This window comes from Conger conger, chromosome 12 (assembly GCF_963514075.1).
Source record: "Conger conger chromosome 12, fConCon1.1, whole genome shotgun sequence".
Lineage (NCBI taxonomy): Eukaryota > Metazoa > Chordata > Actinopteri > Anguilliformes > Congridae > Conger > Conger conger.
In genome coordinates this window covers 27,605,734-27,627,279 of record NC_083771.1, presented here as the reverse complement: position 1 = coordinate 27,627,279, position 21,546 = coordinate 27,605,734, and the positions used below count along the sequence as shown (strand labels likewise).

General features: G+C 48.8%; 1 protein-coding gene across 2 annotated transcripts in view; it reads right to left on the bottom strand.

Moving 5' to 3' along the window:
- Positions 1-4,494: 4,494 nt before the first annotated feature.
- The window catches only part of LOC133141734 (histone-lysine N-methyltransferase SETD1B-A-like), a 23,983-nt gene continuing 6,931 nt past the window's right edge, over positions 4,495-21,546 (bottom strand). For both annotated transcript variants that reach the window (XM_061262414.1, XM_061262413.1), the window contains 13 exons: positions 18,971-20,026; positions 14,803-15,405; positions 14,311-14,484; positions 13,687-13,780; positions 13,084-13,256; positions 12,795-12,873; positions 12,260-12,613; positions 11,060-12,156; positions 9,329-9,502; positions 8,864-8,989; positions 8,420-8,539; positions 8,012-8,149; positions 4,495-7,666 (listed from right to left, as the gene is read on the bottom strand). In XM_061262414.1, the coding sequence (XP_061118398.1) occupies positions 7,493-7,666; positions 8,012-8,149; positions 8,420-8,539; positions 8,864-8,989; positions 9,329-9,502; positions 11,060-12,156; positions 12,260-12,613; positions 12,795-12,873; positions 13,084-13,256; positions 13,687-13,780; positions 14,311-14,484; positions 14,803-15,405; positions 18,971-20,026 (4,362 nt within the window). In that variant the 3' untranslated portion in view covers positions 4,495-7,492. The remainder of the gene's footprint in view (positions 7,667-8,011; positions 8,150-8,419; positions 8,540-8,863; positions 8,990-9,328; positions 9,503-11,059; positions 12,157-12,259; positions 12,614-12,794; positions 12,874-13,083; positions 13,257-13,686; positions 13,781-14,310; positions 14,485-14,802; positions 15,406-18,970; positions 20,027-21,546) is intronic.

Genomic DNA, 21,546 nt, shown 5'->3' with positions numbered 1-21,546 from the left:
TAAATACATGGACTACAGATACATGATCAGACCCCTCAGACTAACAGAGTTTTTTTATTTGCATGACGTACTGTATTGGCAAATAATAATCTTTTGTTTAATTTATTTATTTATTAGTTGATTTTAATTGAAGCAGTGCAGGTCTGAAACTGGTCATAGTTTTTGCCTGATTCTTTAGGTTCAAGGCTAGCTGGTTGAGAGGCATTGAGCTTAGCTAATGAGATATATAGGAGGGAACTTATATTGGAGGGAACTTGGTCTGCTTTGTTTTAGATTAATCCAAATCCAACATTTTAATACTCTTGAATGTTTATAAGTAAAGGGTAGTGACCTAATTCTGTCCTGGATTCATTGTTTGGTGTGTTTGCTTGGACCTGAAGTATGTTTATGTAGAATTCAGCATACAGGGTTTCCACTGGGTTGTTGTCCTATTGTATGTAGTCTTGATGGCTATGTTGGCCCCATACCTCATAACGCAAAACAATCTGCTGCAATACCGGTTTCCTCCGGGTACTCCGGTTTCCTCCCACAGTCCAAAGACATGCAGGTTAGGCTGATTGAAGAGGCTTGCCCATGGTATGAGTGTGTGTGCCCTGTGATGGACTGGCGACCTGTCCAGGGTGTATTCCTGCCTTTCACCCAATGCATGCTGGGATAGGCTCTAAACGGGTTAAGATAATGGATGGATGGATTATAATTATTACTTAATTGTAGAGCTCTCTCTCTCTTTCTCTCTCTAACGCTTTCTCAGGGCTAAATAATACTACCAATAGCCTTTGAAGATGATAAGTTAGAATTGGTGATTTAATAGCAACATACTCTGGTCTTCTGGAGCGTGAGAGAGAATCAGATATTCATGTCGCAGGAAGCAAAAACACTTAGAATGGAGACAGGGAGAGAAATGGCAGCTGGAAAATTGTAATGTAGATACAGGTTATATTATGGGAACAAACCACCCTTCAGCAATCTACTAATCATTATTTATGAGTCAAAATACTGTCATACCATTTCATGTTTTGAAATTCAATTGACAAAATATGTGGCATCCAACATGAAATGGGAGTGGGGTTATGGGAAACCACAACTTTACTCTGCGCTGGATGATGAACAGCCTGCTGAAGCTATATGAAACGGTCCCTTCGTAAAACAGACCCAGAGTCTGATAAATCTCAAGAGAGCTTTTTAGCATGGCTGATGCTGACTAAGAGATGACTCACATAACTCAGAATTAGAAAAGATAAGAAAAGGTTAAGGTTAAGGTGAACACTCTGGACATTTACTCCCCGGAAACCAGTCTACTCTGACTCAGTTTCTATAATATCTGTCTCTAAAGCTGTGCTGTTATTCCTGCGTATAAGTATCCTTATGTCTCTCACAGGATGCACTGTAGTGTGCCAGTCTACCTGTGGTCATTCTGTGCAACACTGGTGCACCCTTTGAGAGAAAGCTGAGGATGAAGACAGGCCTCGGGATACTCTCTCATCGTTCCGTCCTGTAGTTTCCTCTGAACATGACAAACATGGCTGATTTAATGGAAACTTTTGCTGGTCTTCGGGAGCGTGAGACAGAAAGGCTGCTTTTCTCTCAGGAAGCTAAATCAGCCGGAATGGAGATAGAGAGAGAAACTGCAGCTGGAATTTTAGCATGAAAAATGGAGACATAGGTTAAAGAATGGGAATTGAAGACTTTCTGGATCTGTCCATAATTTTGGTGCTGGTAGATTATGGCCCTTGGTATTATGGCCCTTGGGAAGTTTTGTCTGAGGGTAGACTGGGTTTGACTGGTTTAAGCACATACATCCCAGAATGAAATATGTAGATCCCTTGTAGCTAGCTTTATAGATTGCTAGCAAACCATCCAGTTAGCTCGGGTTATGAAGCAAGTTCACAACTGAATGGCTGAAAATTAATTAAATTAAATAAGTTTTGGACTGGCCTAGCCAAAGCCTTGAGTTGAACTCAATAGAGATGCTGTGGCAGGACCAGAAATGAGGGGTTTGTGATTTAAAAAACTAACAATTTGTCTGAATTAAAGCAGTTTTGGACAGTTTGGGCTAAATTTCCTCCACAGCAATGGGAAAGACAGATATGAAATCATAGGAAGCATTTGGGTGTGCAACCAGTTATTAAGTTTAAGGGGGCAATTTCTTTTTCTCATGGGTGATATCATATGACATCACTGATATGGGTGTTTTGATAACTTTTTTCATTAAATACATTTTTTTTGTTTACTCAGGTTCCCAATGTCTAATATGACTTTTTCCCTAAGATCTGAACATGTAACATATATTGCACTGTGTGCATGTGCTTTGTAAGGTGTAAGTACAGGTAACTGCTAAAATAAAGGAAACATCAACCATTGTATGCTTCTCTGAGAACTTCTTGACAGAGTGTTCTTGATGAAACTGCCAGCTCTCACCCTGGATTGACATTTGTGGCCAACTGTTTTAGAGTTGCTCATTTGTTTTGCCTTGCTTCTCGTACCAGTGCAAGGATATCACGGTTGAGGAGTCTGTGTTTCAGCCACAGCAGCCCCTAGACGATGATGTCTTTCTCTCCGACTCCCATACCAGTGTCACTTTCAGCACTTTTTCTTGTGAAACATCAGGGAGTTCAGCAGGCTCAGTCACCGAAGCTCCTGCCAGACATCCCCAACAATCACCCTCTTTCACAGTCACTGAGATGTGCTCTTCTAGCCAAGGCAGCTAAAATAGCGGGCAACAGGGCCTGCCAAACAATTCTGAGCATGCTGGGATTTTAAATGCCTAATTAACCCAGGAACTGCAATATACTTTGTATCCTTCAAGTGGCTGCTGTATTTTAGCAGTTTGGGTGGCCTGCAGCGCAGTGGTTAAGGTACATGACTGGGACCAGCAAGGTAGGTGGTTTGATCCCCGGTATAGCCACAATAAGATCCGCACAGCAAGGCTCTTAACCCTGCATTGCTCCAGGAGAGGATTGTCTCCTGCTGAGTGTAATCAACTGTAAGTTGTTTTGGATAAAAGCGTCAGCCAAATGACATGTACCTGTATGTTTAATGGATAAGTGACATGGTTGTGTCATGTATACCTTGTACTACACTGTATGAGAGTGCAATGCATAAGGCGTGAGTATGTTTAATAGGTGAATTGGTTGTGTAACGTGGCATTGGTTCTGTACTGCAGACTGTATAAGGTGTAAATAATGCAGCCATCCAAAGGCAGTGCAGCTTCTGAGACCACCCATGTCCTGACACTGATGAGGATGGGAGCACGCACGCACACGCTCACACCTGCTGCTCACACCACCCACATCCTGACACTGATGTAGGATTCATCACTGGGAGACAGAGGGGCCTCTGTCCTCCAGTGCAGTTACAGCTGGGCTTTACTTAGGGTGAGGTCACTCCACCACTCACGTGCTGACAGAGAGAGCCAAGCTCCGCCCCAGCTATCCAGCAGGTGGTCACATGACCTATGGCATCTTGCTCACCACACAAAATACTCCAAACATATCTGGTCCTCGGGAATTGAACCGGCTGCCATTTCACCATTGAGACAGTAAGCGACATAAGAAAAGGGTCATGTCACACTGACACACAGTGGAAACACAGGGCAAAGCGTCTCTCCCTTTCATATTTTCCAGGTGAAATATTTTAAGTTTGGTATTCTTTGTCACAAGGGTGGTTATACATTGACCAAGAGAGGCAGCCTCGTTAGAATACCTCCACGGCTTTTAGAACCATCGGGCCACCAGCAGGGGTCACAGGTTAGTTTGAGAAAGAACATCTACAATCTATAAAGGGACCTGTTAATTCTTCACAGATCTCTCTGCAGATATATTGTGATGAGAGCTGGGGTGTCACGTGTAAGGGTAATTTTCTTACTTGATTCTTAATTGACAATGTGTGTTAACATGAAAACAATCACATGGTTAAAAGTAACCTTTTATTTTTAATCCTTGTTACTATTAGACCACTTTGTGAATTAAGTTCTTACTAGGAGTCTTTCTGTGTCTCTCTCCCAGCAGACAACCTTTGACCTTAATGTCTCTGCTTCTCCTGGAAGGGGGTAGCTAGCACATTCCGATCTTACAGCAAAGTCAACAAGGGGTAATCAGAAGACAAAACACTGATAAATGTTCGTGGCCAGCTTCATGTCTTTTTGTTTTGGTAAAGCCCCCCCCTTCTGGAAAAGTGTGTTTAAGAGTCTTACTATGTCTGATTCAAATCAGAAAGGCAGTAAGCTTTCTCACTTTCTGTTATTTCTTTGCAAATAAATACGGAAGTTAAACTCAAGTATAGCTATCATTGTTTTTACTAGAATCTACTAGGATAATTAAATGATATCGTTTTTCTGTAAAGATTCTGTGATATTTCTTCATTTTTAGCAATAATTATCAATAACAATAATTCTGGAGCCCACTGTGTAATGACATCTAATGAGTAGAGTTCACTGTGTGTGTGTATGTGAACGTGTATCTAGAATAGTACCACAGTGACACTTTCAAAAATATGTATATTTTACCCATTATTTTATTTTTGCACATTATAATAAATAGACCTGAGCATTGGGGGGACACATCACCCCTCCAAAATCTCATGGCCATGATCTTAAATTTCAGCACATCTCTCCACACCGCAAACATTTCATTTCACAGAATTTACAACAGAATAAAAGCTTGACACAAGCTGAAAATACCACTGCCAGCTCTATCTACACCAACATCCCACAGAGCTGCAGTAAACCTTCCCAACACAAAATATAGTCATTCACAGTTATACAATGCATTTACAAACTTTGGATTATAAAAAGAACTGGCAGGGGACAAAAAAAGGAAGACGTTTCTACAAGAAACAATCTTTAGAAGGGAAATCTGAGCCCTTGTTATGCAAAAGAGAAAAACACGCTTTATACACTAAACATTTACTCTGTTTTTCAAAATGTCCCTGATTTCTTCATCATTCTTTCTTAAAAAGAAACGTGTCCATTTTCAGGATTCCCCCTTCTCAGGAAAAACACTGTTAGAAACCTGAACAATATAAACTCACTATGGTTAAATACTCAGCCCCTCGCCCTGTGATTGGCCCTCAACTGAGGAAGACATGGGCTGGCTGTCAGGGTTTTGATTGGCTGACGTGGAGCAAGCAGGCTGCCAAAAGCTCTAGTGCATTCACAATTAAACAACAGCAACAAAATCCAGGAACTGCAAGATCATTCGATACTGTGGTGACATTACTCTGAGACCTGGGCTATGGTGATCATTGTTTACGTGGCACATTGAGATACACTGTGGCCAATATATTAGGTACTCATTAGCACAAATGACCTGCTAGTCCAAACAGCAAATCATGTGACTGCAACTCAATATACAAAGCAAGCAGACACGGCAAAGAGCTTTCGCTGTTTTCCGACCGAGCATTAAGCGCAAGTGAACAGTAAAGGCCACAACAGCGGTTTACAACAGTGGTGTCTAGGAGGGCGTCTCTGAACATGCAAGACATTGAACCTCCAAGCAGATGGGCTACAGCAGCAGAAGACCACACCTCGTTCCACTCCTTTCAGCAAAGAGCAGGAAATGAGAGGTTACAGTGGAAATGGGAATCACCAAAACTGGATGACTGAAGAAAAACCGTGCCTGGTCTGACCAATCAAAAATTCTGCCGCAACATGCAGATAGCTGGTTCAGAATATGGCTCAAATATGAATTCATGGATCCACACAAGCTGGTGTCAATGGTGCAGGCGGTTCTTGGTGGTATAATGGCTTGGGCCATTTTTTCTTGGCACACATTAGGGCCCTTAATACAAATGAGCATCATTTCAATGCCACGGCATGCCTAAGCACTGTTGTTAACCAGATCTCAGTCCAATCGACCGATTTTAGAATGAGTTGGAATTAGAAGTTCACAGCGTGAATGTGTGACCAAAAAACCTGCAGTAAGTATGTAATACTATTGAGTCAGCGCAGACCAAAATCTCGACGGAATGTTTCCAACACCTTGTTGAATCCATGCCGTGAAGAATTCAGGCTGTTCTGGAGGCAATCAGGGCTCCTACAAGGGACTGCACAGGTGTACCTAAAAGTGGCCAATGAGCGTGTGAGAAGCAGCACAATGGGCAATAACAAGGGGCACGTTGTCCTTTTTCATAAACATCCTGTGTTTCACGAACACCTGTGTTCCAGGTGAAAGCTCTGTACATTGTACATCTTTGTGAAGACCATACCAGTTGTAGCACCAAATTGTGGAAGACCATTAAAGCAAACGCATGTGCCGTGCGCGCAAGCGCACGCACACACACATACAGTTAGGACCATAAATATTTGGACATTGACAAAGTTAGTCATTTTACCGGTCTACCACAGGCATGGCATGCAAAGAAGTGCAACCAAGTATAAAAGTTTGTCCAATTATTAAATTGGGGAGACTGTAGTAAAACGGCTGCAATTCCTACACCGTTCACCCGATTTAGATATTAAATACCCTCAAAATAAAACTGATGCTCATATTCACTATTCACTTCTAACTCCAATACCCTGTGGTAGACAGCTAAAATAATAATAACTTTGTCAAAGTCCAAATATTTATGGACCTAACTGTACACACACACGCACAAACAAGCAAATTTAGTAGGGGTATAACTGAAGCGCACTGCATTTGGACTGTAGGAGTGCGTGTTCCACACAGCTGCCCCCAGATGTCCGCCGCATAACAATGCAACCGTTATGGCCTGCAAAGGGGAGTCCATGCCAGCCCCCCTTCACCCAGCCATTAGCCTTCATTAGCCGGCTTTAGCTTTTTGCTGTCGTGTGCTGTGCTTCGTGTTTTGTGTGTGCTGTGTTTCGTGTAACATGGTAACGGATAGTATTGTGTTTAGATTTAATGCTAAGACTCTTGGGAGACAGAACTAAGAACTGCAGAACTAAGAGGGGATGTAGTGGCAGTCATAAAGTGGGTTATGAGCCTGGGTATAAAATCCTGGCCTGGCGGTAGAGCCTCATGTATGAGGGAGATCTTCTCCCTATGGGCAGAGGTAAGAAAAGAATGTAATTGACTTGGTCTAAGGGTCCTGTTGTAACTATTAAAACTCCTGTAGAATAGTCCCTCCTTTCTGAATTAAAAGGAAGGTCAGCAGGAGGAAGAGGGCCAGATCATCTCCAACTACAGCGAGTCAGTGACACGGTGTCACCACACAAACCCATTCTGAGCTCATATTGGAAGAATATAAATTACTCAAATCTCTTCTGGAGGGGGTAGATATTTAGCTCACTGGACCGGGACACAAAGAGGCTAGTGTTGTCAGGGTATTACTATTACTAGATTTTTGGGGTACGCTGGGCAGAGATACAGGGGTAAATTTGAGTAGAACAAACGCCTGAAATGGTGAACGGCACAGACTGGGGTCCTGACACGGTCACGCAACACAGCTCACACCATCCTGTCTTTGGGTTTCTCGCTTTTTGGTTTCTTGCTTTAGGCACAGTGTGGTGGTGGGACAGGTGCGTTTGGGCGGGCTAGTTCAGGGTTCCCCTGCAGTTCTCCGCCCCGCACAGGCAGGGGATCTTCTCGTCCTCGATGGGGAACTTGTAGTCGTAGGTGATCTCCTCGTTGACGTTGATGGGCTGGCGGGAGTAGATGACGATCTTCTTCTGAGACTCCACTGTGATCACCTTCGCGTAGCAGTTAGGCTGAGAACACACAAGCAGGCCTCTGTCATCCTCCAACCTCCATCTAACAACTCCACCCATCACCACCTCCAGCCAACATCTATCTTCCTCCTAACAATCCATCTTCCTGCAGCTCCATCTAACAACTCAACCCTCCTCCAATCCCCCCCACCCCCTCCATCTAACACCCACACTTTTCTGCAGCTCCATCTAATGTTGATACACCTCCACCTCCGTCAAACACAGGTTTTTGCTTTAGACCAGCACTAAGACACTAGACTCTAGTGATTCTAGACACATGCATGTCTAGTGACACATGCATCTGGCATCCGACACCCGCGCCCTCCGTCAGTCAAACACACTCACGTTGCAGCTGTGGTTGATGAAGCGGGCGAAGTTGCCGCACTTGGTGGCATCGATGATGGTGTCATGATCGACGCGGAACATGTAGCTGCTCCCGATGCCCTCGTCTTCATAGCGCTTCTCCCGCATGTCAGCAATCACCTGCAGGGGGCGCCATAAACACCTCATTGCACAACCTGATACCTCATTGCTCCGGGTCACAGAGCTGCAACCCTAGCAGGCCAAACACAAGTCTGGAAACTTGGTATCTCCTCCCCCCCCCCCCCCCAGTTGCTCTGGGTTACAGCCCTTTCTCCTCCACCTCGACTCAGGCGGGAGCACTCGGGTGCAAAATCAGTACATCTGAACATTGAGGAGCCAGTTTATCCGTGAGAACCAACAAACCACACAGCCTGACGCGGGCTGACTCACCTGCCGGATGTTCTGGCCCACGTACTCGATGACCATCTCGTCAGCGGCGATGGGCTCTAGAGCGAACAGGCCCCAGTCATGGATGTGGCTTTTACAGAACCGGATCTTCTTCTTACGGAACTGAGAAAACACACAAACAACAGGCCCGACACACGGGCGACGCACAACGCTCGGGTTAGTCTGTGTGTTTCAGCTGTGATCCACTCGTAGGAGGTGCACTCACATGACAGAAGTGAGGAGATTTAGTGAGGTGTGGATTTTGGTGGCAATACTTGTGTCTTGTTATTACGGCATTACATTACAGGCATTTAGCAGACGCTCTTATCCAGAGCGACATACAACGAGGTGTAATGACGGATGTAACAGTGGCTACAGTTGCAGTCGTATTTCTGGTTATGCTTGTAGCTGTGGCTGTATCTACGGATGAGGCTGTGGTTCCTCTACCTTCAGCTGGTTGAACTTCAGCAGGTCGCTGTCACAGCTGAAGGAGGACAGCAGGCGGCGCTGTTCTGACCTCCGTTCTGACCCCGCCCGGGTGGAGGCGTGCGGCTGAGCTGGAATACTCATCCCCTACACAGGTTTCATACGTTACTCATCACATACACAACACTCATCCCCTACACAGGTTCCATACGTTACTCATCACATACACAACACTCATCCCCTACACAGGTTTCATACGTTACTCATCACATACACAGTGTACGCAATACTCCTCTCCTACACAGGTTTCATAAGTTACATCTCACATACACAGTGTATGCAGTACTCATCCCCTACACAGGTTTCATAAGTTACTCATCACATACACCAGGTACACAATACTCCTCCCCTCAGACTCAGCTTGCACAGGAAAGGCGGAGCGCTCGTGCTAAAGAACTCGGCGCTAACCACAGCCCGCTGGCTCACCTGCGTGTCGGCGGGGTTCTCGTCGGACGGCACGCGGAGGCTGTTGAGGTATTTGAGCTTGTCCTTCTTGTCGATCTTGTAGTAGCCCTCGCTGCGGGCGCAGCCGGTCATGTGATCCCGCATCCCGTCATCACGCCGCTTCCTCTTCAGCCACGGGTCGCACGCACGGGTCGGTGACGCCGAGTCAAGGAAGTCACAATCCAGGAGGTCGCATGACCGGCAAAACACTACCGCACCGGAGTAATGCCGAAAGACACCCGTGTGCACGGTAGGGTTAGGCGGTGATTTTCATCACAAGTGTTAAATACATTTAGATCTACCATACTAATCGTAACAACTAAGAAATATTGCCATAGAAAACACTAGTAGCTCTACCGACAGTTCATAATAATTCACTGCATTTATACAATCCATGTTGTAATGAACATTTCAAAAGGAGGTTTTAATTGATTGAAGATAAAATGTGGGCTTTGATACACTTGTTTATTTGCGCATGACATATTTATGGTGTGATTCAGCAGTGGTTTCACATGCTATTCCCCTTCATGGCAAACAGACAAAAAATGTGTACTTGGCTATCTGTGCATCCTGTGGTACATTTGGCCTTAAAGTACTAGCATAGTCCTGTGTGCCTGACTGTCATCTAAATGGCCATGGCGCCCTCTGGTGGAGGGGAAGAATGCTGCCCATGGAAAGAATTTCCTAGAGGGTTTTTTTCCCCACTGCCCATAAAAGTGTCTCTGCATTCTGCAGTGGCTTTTCCCCATGAACCTGACACCAGCCGTGCTCTCTCAGCAGACAGGTGTCCTGGCAACGTTGTGCCCTTAATCAATCACGTCAACCATACGCCTACTACACTCATTTGTTAGTTCAGTATTTCCGGAAAAATACCTAAATGTTGCAAACGTCTATCATTCATTCACTACTGCTCTCAATTTCAGGTATTTACTGAGTTCAGCATTGTTGACAGGCCGGTTGTTTAAATGTACCAAAATAATAATCCAGGGAAATATTCAACATAATAGTGTAGCAGCGGCTAGTGAAGTTGCTAGTTAACTACCCACTGGCTGGCTATGTTCTGTTGTTGTTTATGTGGCTGATAATGCCTTGTTGTGTTTTGCTCGGGAGGTGGCCTTCAAGCATTAAAATTGTGAAGCTTTTACTGGTCTGAAGACAAACTCTAAAAATGAAGCATAAGCGTTAACAGGAATACACCTTTTCTGCATTGAGTCCATCCAAACCTTTGTGCCGTCTTCTTGCTCCCCCTTGTGGACACAGCAGGCATAAAACGAAGCGCCTGAGAGTTTTTCATAGCGATACATTTGAATTTGTACTTTCTCTTGTCAATTCTACAACAAAATTGTAATATATTCAAATTTCTGCAAATGTTTTTGGCAAAATCTTTTTGGCCCAATTGACAGGCCAACTTTTCTAATCATTTACACTTTGGTTGCAAATATTTCGCTATGCAACCTGCAGTTTATACAGGAATACATGCGATAGTATTTGATTCCAGATATCAAATACAATAGTTGCATTGTGAGCAGGCAACATAACACTTAGGATTAATATCGTTGTGCACAGGTACAGTACCATTGTTGTTTTCAGGCCCATTTTAATACGAGAGAGATAGTCGAAAGTGGAGGGGTTATTGGCCCCTTGGTCCCCTTTTGATCTACCCTTTTCTGTGACGGCACACTGCCTGAGCCAATGAGACAGCAGAAGGATATGAGGGTGGGGCACCCACAGCGTGTCGTTCAGCCAGTCGTGGTCGCTGTCCTGCTGCAGCATCTTGTCGTAGGTCACCTGCAGGTGGCGGATGTCCTCGTCGTCGATGCCCTCGTTCCAGAGGTCGTACAGGATGGTCATCTCCTCGAACTCGGAGCGGGGGCTGTAGCGCGGGCGGGGCGGGGAGGCGACGGGCGAGTGCATGCTGAGGAGGAGCTCCTCCCACCTCCTCCGGGCCCTCCGCGCCGGCTTCAGCGCCTCCTCGGCCGGCTCCGCCCCCCTCCCGTCCGGCGGCAGCACGTTCTCCAGCTCGCGCAGCGGCAGGAAGCCCGCCCCCGCCGCGCCCCGCCCGTCCCTGAAGTCCAGCCCCTCCGGGAGAGAGTCTCTCAGCGCAGGGTGGACGGGCGGGGCCAGGTCCGGGGTGGCGGGGGGCGGGGCAGGCGGGGCCTTTTTGGGCCGCCCCGGTTTCCTCTTGGGGGGGGTGAGGTCTCTGAAGGCGCGGGGATCCACAGGGGAGTCAGCAGTGGGCGGGGCCGCGGGGCCAGGGGCGGGCTCTTTGAACAGGAGCCGCTGCTCCAGGCCGTCGGCCGAGCCCTTCCTCAGGAGGGGGAGGGGGGCGGAGTCCGGGAAGGTGGGCGTGAAGCTGAAGTCTCTGCCGGGGGTCCGGGGGACCCCTGCGCTCCCCCCGGGGGACTGAGACAGGTAGCAGAAGGGGCTGGCAGGGACGTTGGGAGAGACCAGGGTTAGGGTCAGCCCCCTGGGCGGGGCTTCTCCGCACGGCGTCAACGGCACCCCCTCTGCGTTCCGTCCCAAAGCGGGGGGCCCACCGCCGGGGGTGGGGGGGGCCTCCTCCTCCGTGTGCCTCCGGCCGGGGAGGACGAGGGGCGTGGAGCCTGGGGGGAGGGTCCTGGCAGCAGCGTGCGGGTCTGCTTCTCGGGTGGGGGTGCGGGGTCGCCCCTCCTCTGCACCGCTCCTGGGCTGGAGCTCCAGGCTGGATTCGGGCAGCAGCCCGGTGGGCGTGGGGGGCCTCAGGTACCCCACATCCTCCAGGGACTGGCCTTTAAATACGGGCACCCTGCTCGGCAGCGACACATCCTCAGCTGGACACAAACACCAAAATCACAGTTAGCATGTAACCTTGGGGCTGAGGTGCACGGCTGATTAAATGACTAACACAGCTCATAAGAAATAAGGGGTTCAAACCTGGTATTCCGGTAGGAGAGGGGGGCAGGGTATTGCGCTCCTCCCCTTGCAGGGCAGTCCCATCATGACTCTCCCGGTCAAGCTGCGCCCCCTCTCCCATGGGAGAGCTGATGGCTTTAAGCTCCGTCTCCTCTTCAGAAGACGACGCCGAAGACGACGAAGATGAAGACGACGAGGTCCGAGGCCCCTCGTCTTCCTCCCCTTCATCCTCCACATCCACCGCCTCTTCCTCGTCCTCCTCTTCCTCCTCCTCCTCTTCCTCCTCGGAGCTGGTGCTGTAGCTGGAGCTGGAGGAGTCGTCGCTGTCGCCCGAGGAGCTTGAGCCGGACCTGGACGAGGCGGAACTGGCAGCGTCTGAGGAAGCACGGCACAGATCACCCGTTACTCACCCGTTACTCACCCGTTACTCACCCGTTACTCACACCTGCGGTGGCCACACGAGCCCGGCTAATGCTGGTGCGACACCGCCATGACGTCGAGAGGATATTTTGTGTTACCTGGGTACGCCGATTGCCTTTTCCGTTTCTGCACTTACCTTCATCTGAGGAGTCCGACTCGCTCTCACTGCCGTCAGAGTCACGATCGTCTTCCTCATCCTCCTCTACCTCAGCCTCCTAAAAAAAGAAGCAGAGGGCCACGTTTTTACAGCAGAGCTGCGGTATTTACACCCCCAACACTCCCTAGAGTACAGTACCCCTCTACAGCACTGCTGTCCTCCAGGCCCAGAGTACAGTACCCCTACAGCACTGCTGTCCCCCAGGCCCAGAGTACAGTACCCCCACAGGGACCAAAACAAAGGCTCTATCTCTGCCTCCCATTCTCACCTTTCCACAGGACAGCCTATCAGAGCCTTTCAGCTCATCTGGCTCTTCCTCCTTGTCTGATGAAGACTCCTCCTTCTCAGAGGTCTCGTCCTCCTCCTCCCCCTCGCTATCGAGCTTCAGCGGCCGGCCGTGTCTCCGTCGACCAGCCCCACCTTCCTCATCCTTTCTGGAAGCTGTGGAGACCCACACGGATGTATTAACAACACGGATTAAAGAACGCAAACGTGTATGAGAAAATATACTGTACTGTTCGTAACTGAGAGTTTAGACCAGAGGTGGGCAAAGAGGGCCGTATCCATTTCGGGATTTCATACCAACTTCTGGCCTGAATTACATAATTAGCCTTTTATGCCACCTGACATTTTAGCTACAGTACATTTCTTGATGTGCATGAATGACAGCTGAAGACTGCTCTTGTGTCCCCCGTTTTACTGTGATCTTATCTCTGAGTGAACCAGTGTTGGTGCATTCAGCCAATGAGCTCATTTAGCCAGAGTAATCGGTGGAAATAAAAACCTGCATACACACCAGCCCTCCAGGACCGGAATTGCCCACCCCTAGTTTAGACTGAGAAGTGGCTCCCCTTGGGCACAGGACTCTCACCTTCATCCTCCAGGTCCTCCTCTGCAGGTGTGGACGGCCGCGCCCTCTTGGAATCCCCGGTGGAGGCGGGGTCAGGCGGCTCCTTCCTTTTCACCTGAACAACACAGAGCAGTGAGCGTCAACAGCCAACGGAGTCGTTTCAACAGGGACGCACTTCAGTTAGGACATGTGTGTTAGTACAAACACATGAGCACTTTAGTAGGGATATACATTTTTGCCAGGGTACACATTTTGGCAGCAACATATTTCTATGGGGCATGGTTCTGGTAGGGTAGGTCTGTTTTTGCCAATAACATTACATTACATTACATTACATTACATTACATTACATTACATTAATGGCATTCGGCAGACGCTCTTATCCAGAGTGACGTACAGTTGATTTAGACTAAGCAGGAGACGATCCTCCCCTGGAGCAATGCAGGGTTAAGGGCCTTGCTCAAGGGCCCAACGGCTGTGCGGATCTTATTGTGGCTACACCGGGGATTGGCCCACCGACCTTGCGTGTTCCAGTCATGTGCCTTAACCACTACGCTACAGGCTGCCCTTAACATGTATCTATGGAGCCTGGTTGTGTTACGGTAGGTCTGTTTTGGCAGGAAAACACACGCGTTGGGGTCGTACCTTGAAGGAGGGCAGGCGGATAGCCCCGTGGAGCCCGATGCTGAGGCCCAGGCCCTCAAACCCGAGCCCCTCGCCCTGCTTCAGGGTCTCCAGCAGGCTGGACCTCAAAGCCTCCCTCGGCCGAAGCCTGTCCTCCTCCTTCCCCTCGCCACTCTTCACCGGAGTCACCGAGGTCTGGAGAAAACCACGCACATTAACGCGCCGCTAAACCCTTCTTTAAACCACACGCCACACCACAAACCACGCACATTAACACGCTGCTAAACCCTTCTTTAAACCACAAACCACATACACAAATGTGCACATACATACATACATACAGGCAAACAAAACCAAAAAAAACTAAACACACCTCTAAGGCAAGCACCCACTTCAGCCACACACAGTCATACTTCAGCCATATACACAGACCTCTAACCCGAACACACGCCCTTAAACCCAACACGCAGTGAAACCAAACACACGCACGCGTTCAGACTGCACACTACGCACCTTTGCCAGGCGCTCCTTCCGGTCCCACCACTCGTCGAAGGAGCGGAAGGCCACGCCCTCCACCATCTTGCGGCTGAGGTCTCTCTTCATGAGGGCCTTCAGCTCCTTCACCACCACGCTCAGCACGCCGTCCACCGTGGCCCTGTGGGGGTCGTCCTTCTGCGGCTCGTAGCCCGGGGGGGGCACGGCCGGGTTGAACTGGGGTAGGGCGGGGGCCTGCCAGACGGGCGCCCCGTACGGGGCCCCGAAGGGAGGGTAGGAGTAGGAGGGGTGCTGGCTGTGGGCCAGGCGGCTCAGCATCTGCGTCTGCATCTGGAAGGACATGTGCCCGCCCCCCCACTGCAGGGTGGCCCCGCCGAAGGGCAGGGGGGCGTGGAGGTACGGGGGCAGGTGGTGGGGCAGCATCGGGGGCAGGTGGTGGGGCGGGGGCAGGGCGAAGCCCGTCTGGTGAGGGGGGAGGGGCGGGAAGCCCGGGGGCGGGATGGGGATGGACGGGGGGGCGGAATTTACCACGATGCCCTCGACGCAGTCGCCCCCGGCGATGGGCGTGCCGGGCATCTCGTCCTCAGAGATTTCCATATCGTCACCGGAGGATGAGCAACACTGAGGGAGAGGGAGAGAGAGAGAGAGGGAGAGGGAGAGGGAGGGAGGAAGAAGAAGTGATGGAGGGCAGAAGGAGAGAGGGAAAGAAAGCGGAGGAGAGAGAGGGATTCATTGGACTCATTATTCTGCCTGTAGTTGTGTTCAAAAACAGGGGAGTTCAGTCTCCAGAGCAGGGACCTCTTCATGTCTGAATGAGCCTTTACACTAGACCCAACGGGTGAGGTCAACGCCAGCATGGCTAATAAGACAGGGTGTGCAATCAGCAATAGGCAGTTATGGATGCGATTATATCATTTTCCTGCTGCGAATTAGGCTACCTTGAAGATGAAAACAAATCTAATCCAGGGGTTGAGTTTTGTGTTTTTGGGCTGTTTGGCTAGTTTTAAGATGTATTGTGAGCACAGACAGACGCAGGTTTAACAGGCATGTACTACTTCTCTTAGTTTTTATTCAGACTATCTGTCACAACAGCCAACAAATTCTCATATATATACATTGAAGCATTAAAGTTCATAATTAGAACCTAAATCTAGACAAATAGCCACTATTTAGCATGTCTTAACCACTCAGTTTAACCATTTCTGCTCTGACTTATTTTCCCCATCTACAGCATTAGGCTTATTTATTACTGTTGCATTGGGCATTGAAAACAAAAAAAAATAGGTCAAACTTCAATTGAAGTTCCTGTTTGTCTGCATTAAGCAACCTGGTCCGGCTCCCAGCACAGACAGCTGGCAGAACAGGACATTTGGTGGACTTGAAGAGCAGTTTTCTCTCTCTCCTGCACTCTGGATTTGCAGAAACAGACCACCGAGGAACAGCGGATTTAGCACATAGCACACCCCAGAGACTACGGCCCAGATTCACACTCTGAAAATCTCTGCTAAGCAAAAAAACTTTCATGAAAATTTTCCATCAAACCTGTTTAACTGGGAACACAGCTGGAGGAAGACCCAAAACAAAGGACTGTGTAGGCCAGCACGCATTTGCACTACCCTGTGAGGCCTGAAAGTGGCAGCACTGTGCAATGATTCCCACAGTCCCGTCTGAAGGTCTCCGTGGCACCGGTGGATTTCACACTTCTGTGTTCAGCACAGTGCAGCGAACTGCAACATGCTGCAGCGGTCAGAGGTGAAATCTGAACTCAAGGGTGACCTGCACCCCAAAACATTACAGAGCAAAATGTTTTAGGGGAAAAAAGGTCATGGTCTCAAAACCATTCAAATGCCTCTCTTCAGTTAAAGGTACAATAGCTCGAATTAAAACATTGTCACAAGACCATTGTAAATCCCTTCCTATCATTGAAAAAGGTTCACTGACATGTTGACTCACCCTCTGTCTGTGTTTATAGTCCTTAAATTCGGTTTTCAAAGTGCATATTTGCAAGGCCGTCAAATGTATCTAAAAATGGGACAGCTGTACAGCAATTAAAGCTCATTGGTTGAAAAATGGTGCCACAGCCAATGGCATTCTGGGGGCTTATTCTGATTGTTCATGTAGCTGCCCAAATTGCACTCCAGACAAGCAATCACTGAAACTCAGCATTCGGAAGCTAAATAGTAACTGGTACTGAACTGCTACTTTGCTTGTTATAGCGAACTGGTATTGTTTTCTAACTTTCTAACTAGATAAGCAGTATACAGCATATAGTATACAGAGTTTCAGTTATCGCTTGTCTGGAGTGCAATTTGGGCAGCTGCACGTTCCTTTAGTCTCTTTTACGTGTCCAATCATCAAATAACTTTCTTGCTCACAATATAGTTGGTTAGCTAAAGTGAAAACTATAAATAGTGTTGTGGAGCACACCAAAGACAAGATTTCATAAAGTCACCTGTTTGAGGGACATTTTCTTACTAGAACAATACAAAAAGACGGCAGGCTCTGTAGCCTTTGTCACTGTCAGCTTTCCAAAACAGTGCATGAGAACACCGAACTGCATAATAACTCTTTATATTACGCGTTATATTCATAGACTGTGGGAAGCATAAACAGTGTTGTGGTTTGAGGTTGTCTGTTGTTGCAATTCCTGTCTTGACCATTAGGAGTTCAAAATGACCTATTGTACCTTTAACCCTTTAAGGCAGGGGTGTCAAACAGAATTCCCAGGTGGCCGCAGTGTCTGCGGGTTTTAGTGGTTTCCTTTCAATCAGTTTCAATTAAGGCCAATTAAGGCCTTGAGAACTGTGTGGATACTTTAACCAATCAACGACTTGAATGAACCCAGAACACCCCAAAAACCAGCAGACACTACGGCCCTCCAGGACTGGAGTTTGACACCTGTGCTTTAAGGTGTAGGATCACAAACATATGATCAGAATGTTCTTAACTGAATCAAAAATTGTAACTGAAAGCAACGGAGTTCTGTGGTAGAACGAATTTTGAAAAAACATTCTGAAAAAAGCTAGTCTTCAAAAGGGTTAAAAATGCACCCCGCCCTAAAGCACATGCCCTTTCGCCTGTTATAAAAGCACAAATAGAACACCTCAAACGGCCTTTTTACACAACCGCACAGACAAAGGCCCCTTCAGGGGCCCCCGGACTGCACGCTGATCTCAGATCAGCCAGAGAGAGGAAGTGAAACTGTGGTTAGCACACGTGACTCCGTGCCAGAGAGGCTGACTTCCTGTTGCAGAGAGCTGAACTGACCCCAGATCCATGGATCTCTCTCTGCAGGGCCTCAGCCCTGCCTGTGCATACCGTTATCAGCACAAACCACTATATGGAGAGAGGTCATTAGCACTAAACAAACTGAACTGCGTTCATGGCGGTTACTGGCCTGAGACCCAAGGGAGGCGACAGTTTGGTGTTAACACCACCTGCCTGGACACAGCTGTGGAAACTCCCACAAACCCCAGCGCTACGCTCAACTTCCTTCAGCAAAGAGAGAGCTGCTCTACGCACAACAGAATAAAAAAACAACAACAAGGAAAGGCACCTCCGTTTCAACACACGCACACACCGAATACGCGCCTCTCACAAACAGATACATGCTATCTAATCCTATTCTAAAGAGTCAGTGAATGCACATAAGTGTGCATGTGTGTGTTTTGCCAACATACAAGGATAACATCATTATACTCTGACAGTTGACTGCTCTTATAGCCGTTCGCTTCAGGCTAAAGCTCAGAGCAATTTCAGCATTAACTCCCAACGCCATTAAAACAATTACAGCATGCAGTCACACACTGCTACCCATGATGCACCTGCAAATGAGAGACCTGTTGCTGGCTGTCTGGTAAAAAAAACTGTAATTACACTGAAACACATCATACAGAGTCTGGTGATAACATGTCTAGCACACGTCCAAACTTCCACATACCGCTAGTGCACGACTCTACTCCACAGGCAGAGCTAGGGGGTATTACAGGGACAGCTTTCCTGGGAACTAGTGGGTCCCCTATAGGTTGTGTGTGTGTGTGTGTGTGTGTGTGTGTGTGTGTGTGCATGTGAGAGAGAAAGAGTCAGGGGGCCTTTTTCATATTTCTTTCCATGAACTGATCATTTCTAGAACAGAGCGGTGAGATGTTTGCGGTGTTCTCTGAAGTGGGGCAGTTTCTACTCTTACCTCCATGTTGTCAGAGGGCGTGTGGTTCCCCGAGCCCTTAGCGTCGGCCGAGTCAGCCTGTGTCGAGGGGCAGGGCTCTGGGGGCTCTGGGGGCTCTGGGGGCTCGGGGGGCTCGGGGGGTTCGGGGGGTTCGGGGGGCGGCGTGGCGGGGCGGGGCGGGGCGGGCTCGTCGACGTCAGAGTCAGAGTCGGGCAGGGGGGTGGGGCTGACATCCTCCAGACCCGGGCTGGGCAGGCGGGGCAGAGAGAGGTGGGAGGAGCAAGAAGACACAGGACTGACCTCCATGTGCGCCGGCCCCTCCCACTCGCCCTCGCTGAGGAAGGGCAGCCTGGCCCTGCGGCCCCGCCCCTTCAGCAGCATCTCGATGCGAGAGTCCAGGCTGTGATGCTCCACCTCCAGCGCTGGCGTGTCCGAGGCGGGGCCCGGGGAGGGGCAGGGCTCCGGCGTGACCGGCGGGGGCGTGACCGGGTGGGGCGCAGGGGCGGGGGGCGGCTCAGGGAGGGGAGGGGTCTCCGGCTTTTCTGGGGTGGGAGGGGCCTGTGGCTGGGGCTCGGCCGGCTGAGGGGGAGGCGGCCTGTTGTAGTCCTGCTGTGGGGGGGGGAAGGGAGCGTCTGCCGGGGGGTAAACCGGAGGAGGCGGGGCCTGGTACTGGGGGTACGCGGGCTTATAGGCGGAGCTGATGGGAGGGGGTGGGGTTTGGGGGAAGGGCGGGGCTACGGGCTCGGGCGGGGCTGGGTGGGGTTTTCGCGTGGGCTCTGCCCCGCGGTGCACGTAGTGGTGCTCCGGCCGGCGGTTGTAAGCGTCCTGGAACTTGGTGTCATGGCGACGCAGCTTGTGGGTGGGCGTGCTCTGGCGGCTGGAGTAGGCGGAGTCCTGGGAGAAGGGCGTGCCCACGCTGCGTGGGGTGTGGGGCGTGCCCTGCGACTGGGAGGTGTGGCCAAAGCTGCTGGGCGTGTCCTGCCGCTGGCTGGAGAAGGGCGTGTCCAGGGATAGGGGAGTGCCCACACTGCCCGGGGTGACGATGCCCTCTGTGAGCCTCTTCACTGTCTCACACACCTGAGAGGAGACACACACACACACACACCTCAGACATGTTCACACACACCTGAGAGACACACACACCTCAGACATGTTCATACACACCTGAGACACACACATATACACACACCTGAGAGGAGACACATACACACCTCAGACATGTTCAGACACACCTGAGACACACACACACACACACACACACCTCAGACATGTTCACACACACCTGAGACACACACACACCAGACATGTTCACACACACCTGAGAGGAGACACACACACCTGAAGCCTGAAAAGGTTGACGTTTTACAACAAAAAATATATTTTGCGATGCCCAAGCCCAAAAACTTCTATAGAAGACTCCACCTTTGGAGGCCTTGGAGGAAATCACTACTCTGAGCGAATAGCCATTTGATATCCATCCTATAATGATTTAATTACATTCTCAAAATATTTTATTGTTATTCAGTATGCATATGAATGAGGAGCAGGCCTGAAAAATAGATGCCATTTATTATTTTTTTTAAACCCACACCGGGTCTCCGATCCCCAATAGTTATGGGGTGCTGTGTTCCAGGCCACCCCACATTTTTATGCAGAGATAAGACCTGTAGCGGGGAACAGGCGGCATTCTTACTTTGAAACAATATAATAGTCTGGATCTTGAACAAGTTTTCCATAAGCAATCATATTGTTTCTTGTTTCAAAGGCTGTAATCTCAACACTTAGATACCTGACACAGCTCACACTGTTGGTTCTGACCATGCATCCAAGTGCTGTTGGTCTGATAGAAGGCCAGTGATTTCAAAAGCTAGTTATCTGGGCATGCTGACATTTGAATTTGCAAAATGGCTCTTAAAATTTTCCCACCAACTCTATCCAGGAGGTTCTCATCCCTCACCCCAGTTGAATAACCACTGCATTCCACCACAAACTAATAATCTTCCACAAGCCCACCAGCGTATGTATAAATAATAAAGAAAAGATTAGGGAAGAGTGTTAATGTGTGCCTAGTGTTGGACCTGTCCTAAGACTATTCATCACAGTAGCTAAGCATGGAAAAAACATAAAACAGCTTGCTAACCAGGCAGCTAGTCATAACACCATGCCACAAGCTAATGTTTAGCTGCCCAGGAAGTGATGATGATGCTTCAAAATCAAAAATGTTTTTGTTGACTTCTATCCATTGTCTTATGTTGAGTATTGTATTGCTGTTAATCGGACATGTGGTATTTAGGAAGACTGGCAAGGAGGTACGTGGAATAAAATCCAGGTTTCATTGCCAACAGCTAGTAGAAGCGCTGAGGCCCTACATCCAGTTAGTTAACATGGCAGCGTTAAATTGGCTAATCGAGGGAACAAAAGGAACATTCGCAACATCACTTTTGAGGAAATGAGACAGAAGAAGAAGAAGGAGAATAAATAAATAAAAGACAGGGTAAGAGAAAGGGTACTGAGATTTCCGTTAGTGTTGCAGAATCCTTCTTCTGCCCAACTGGCACACTTCCGTTCGATTGTGCTTCCTTTCATGTCGCATGACC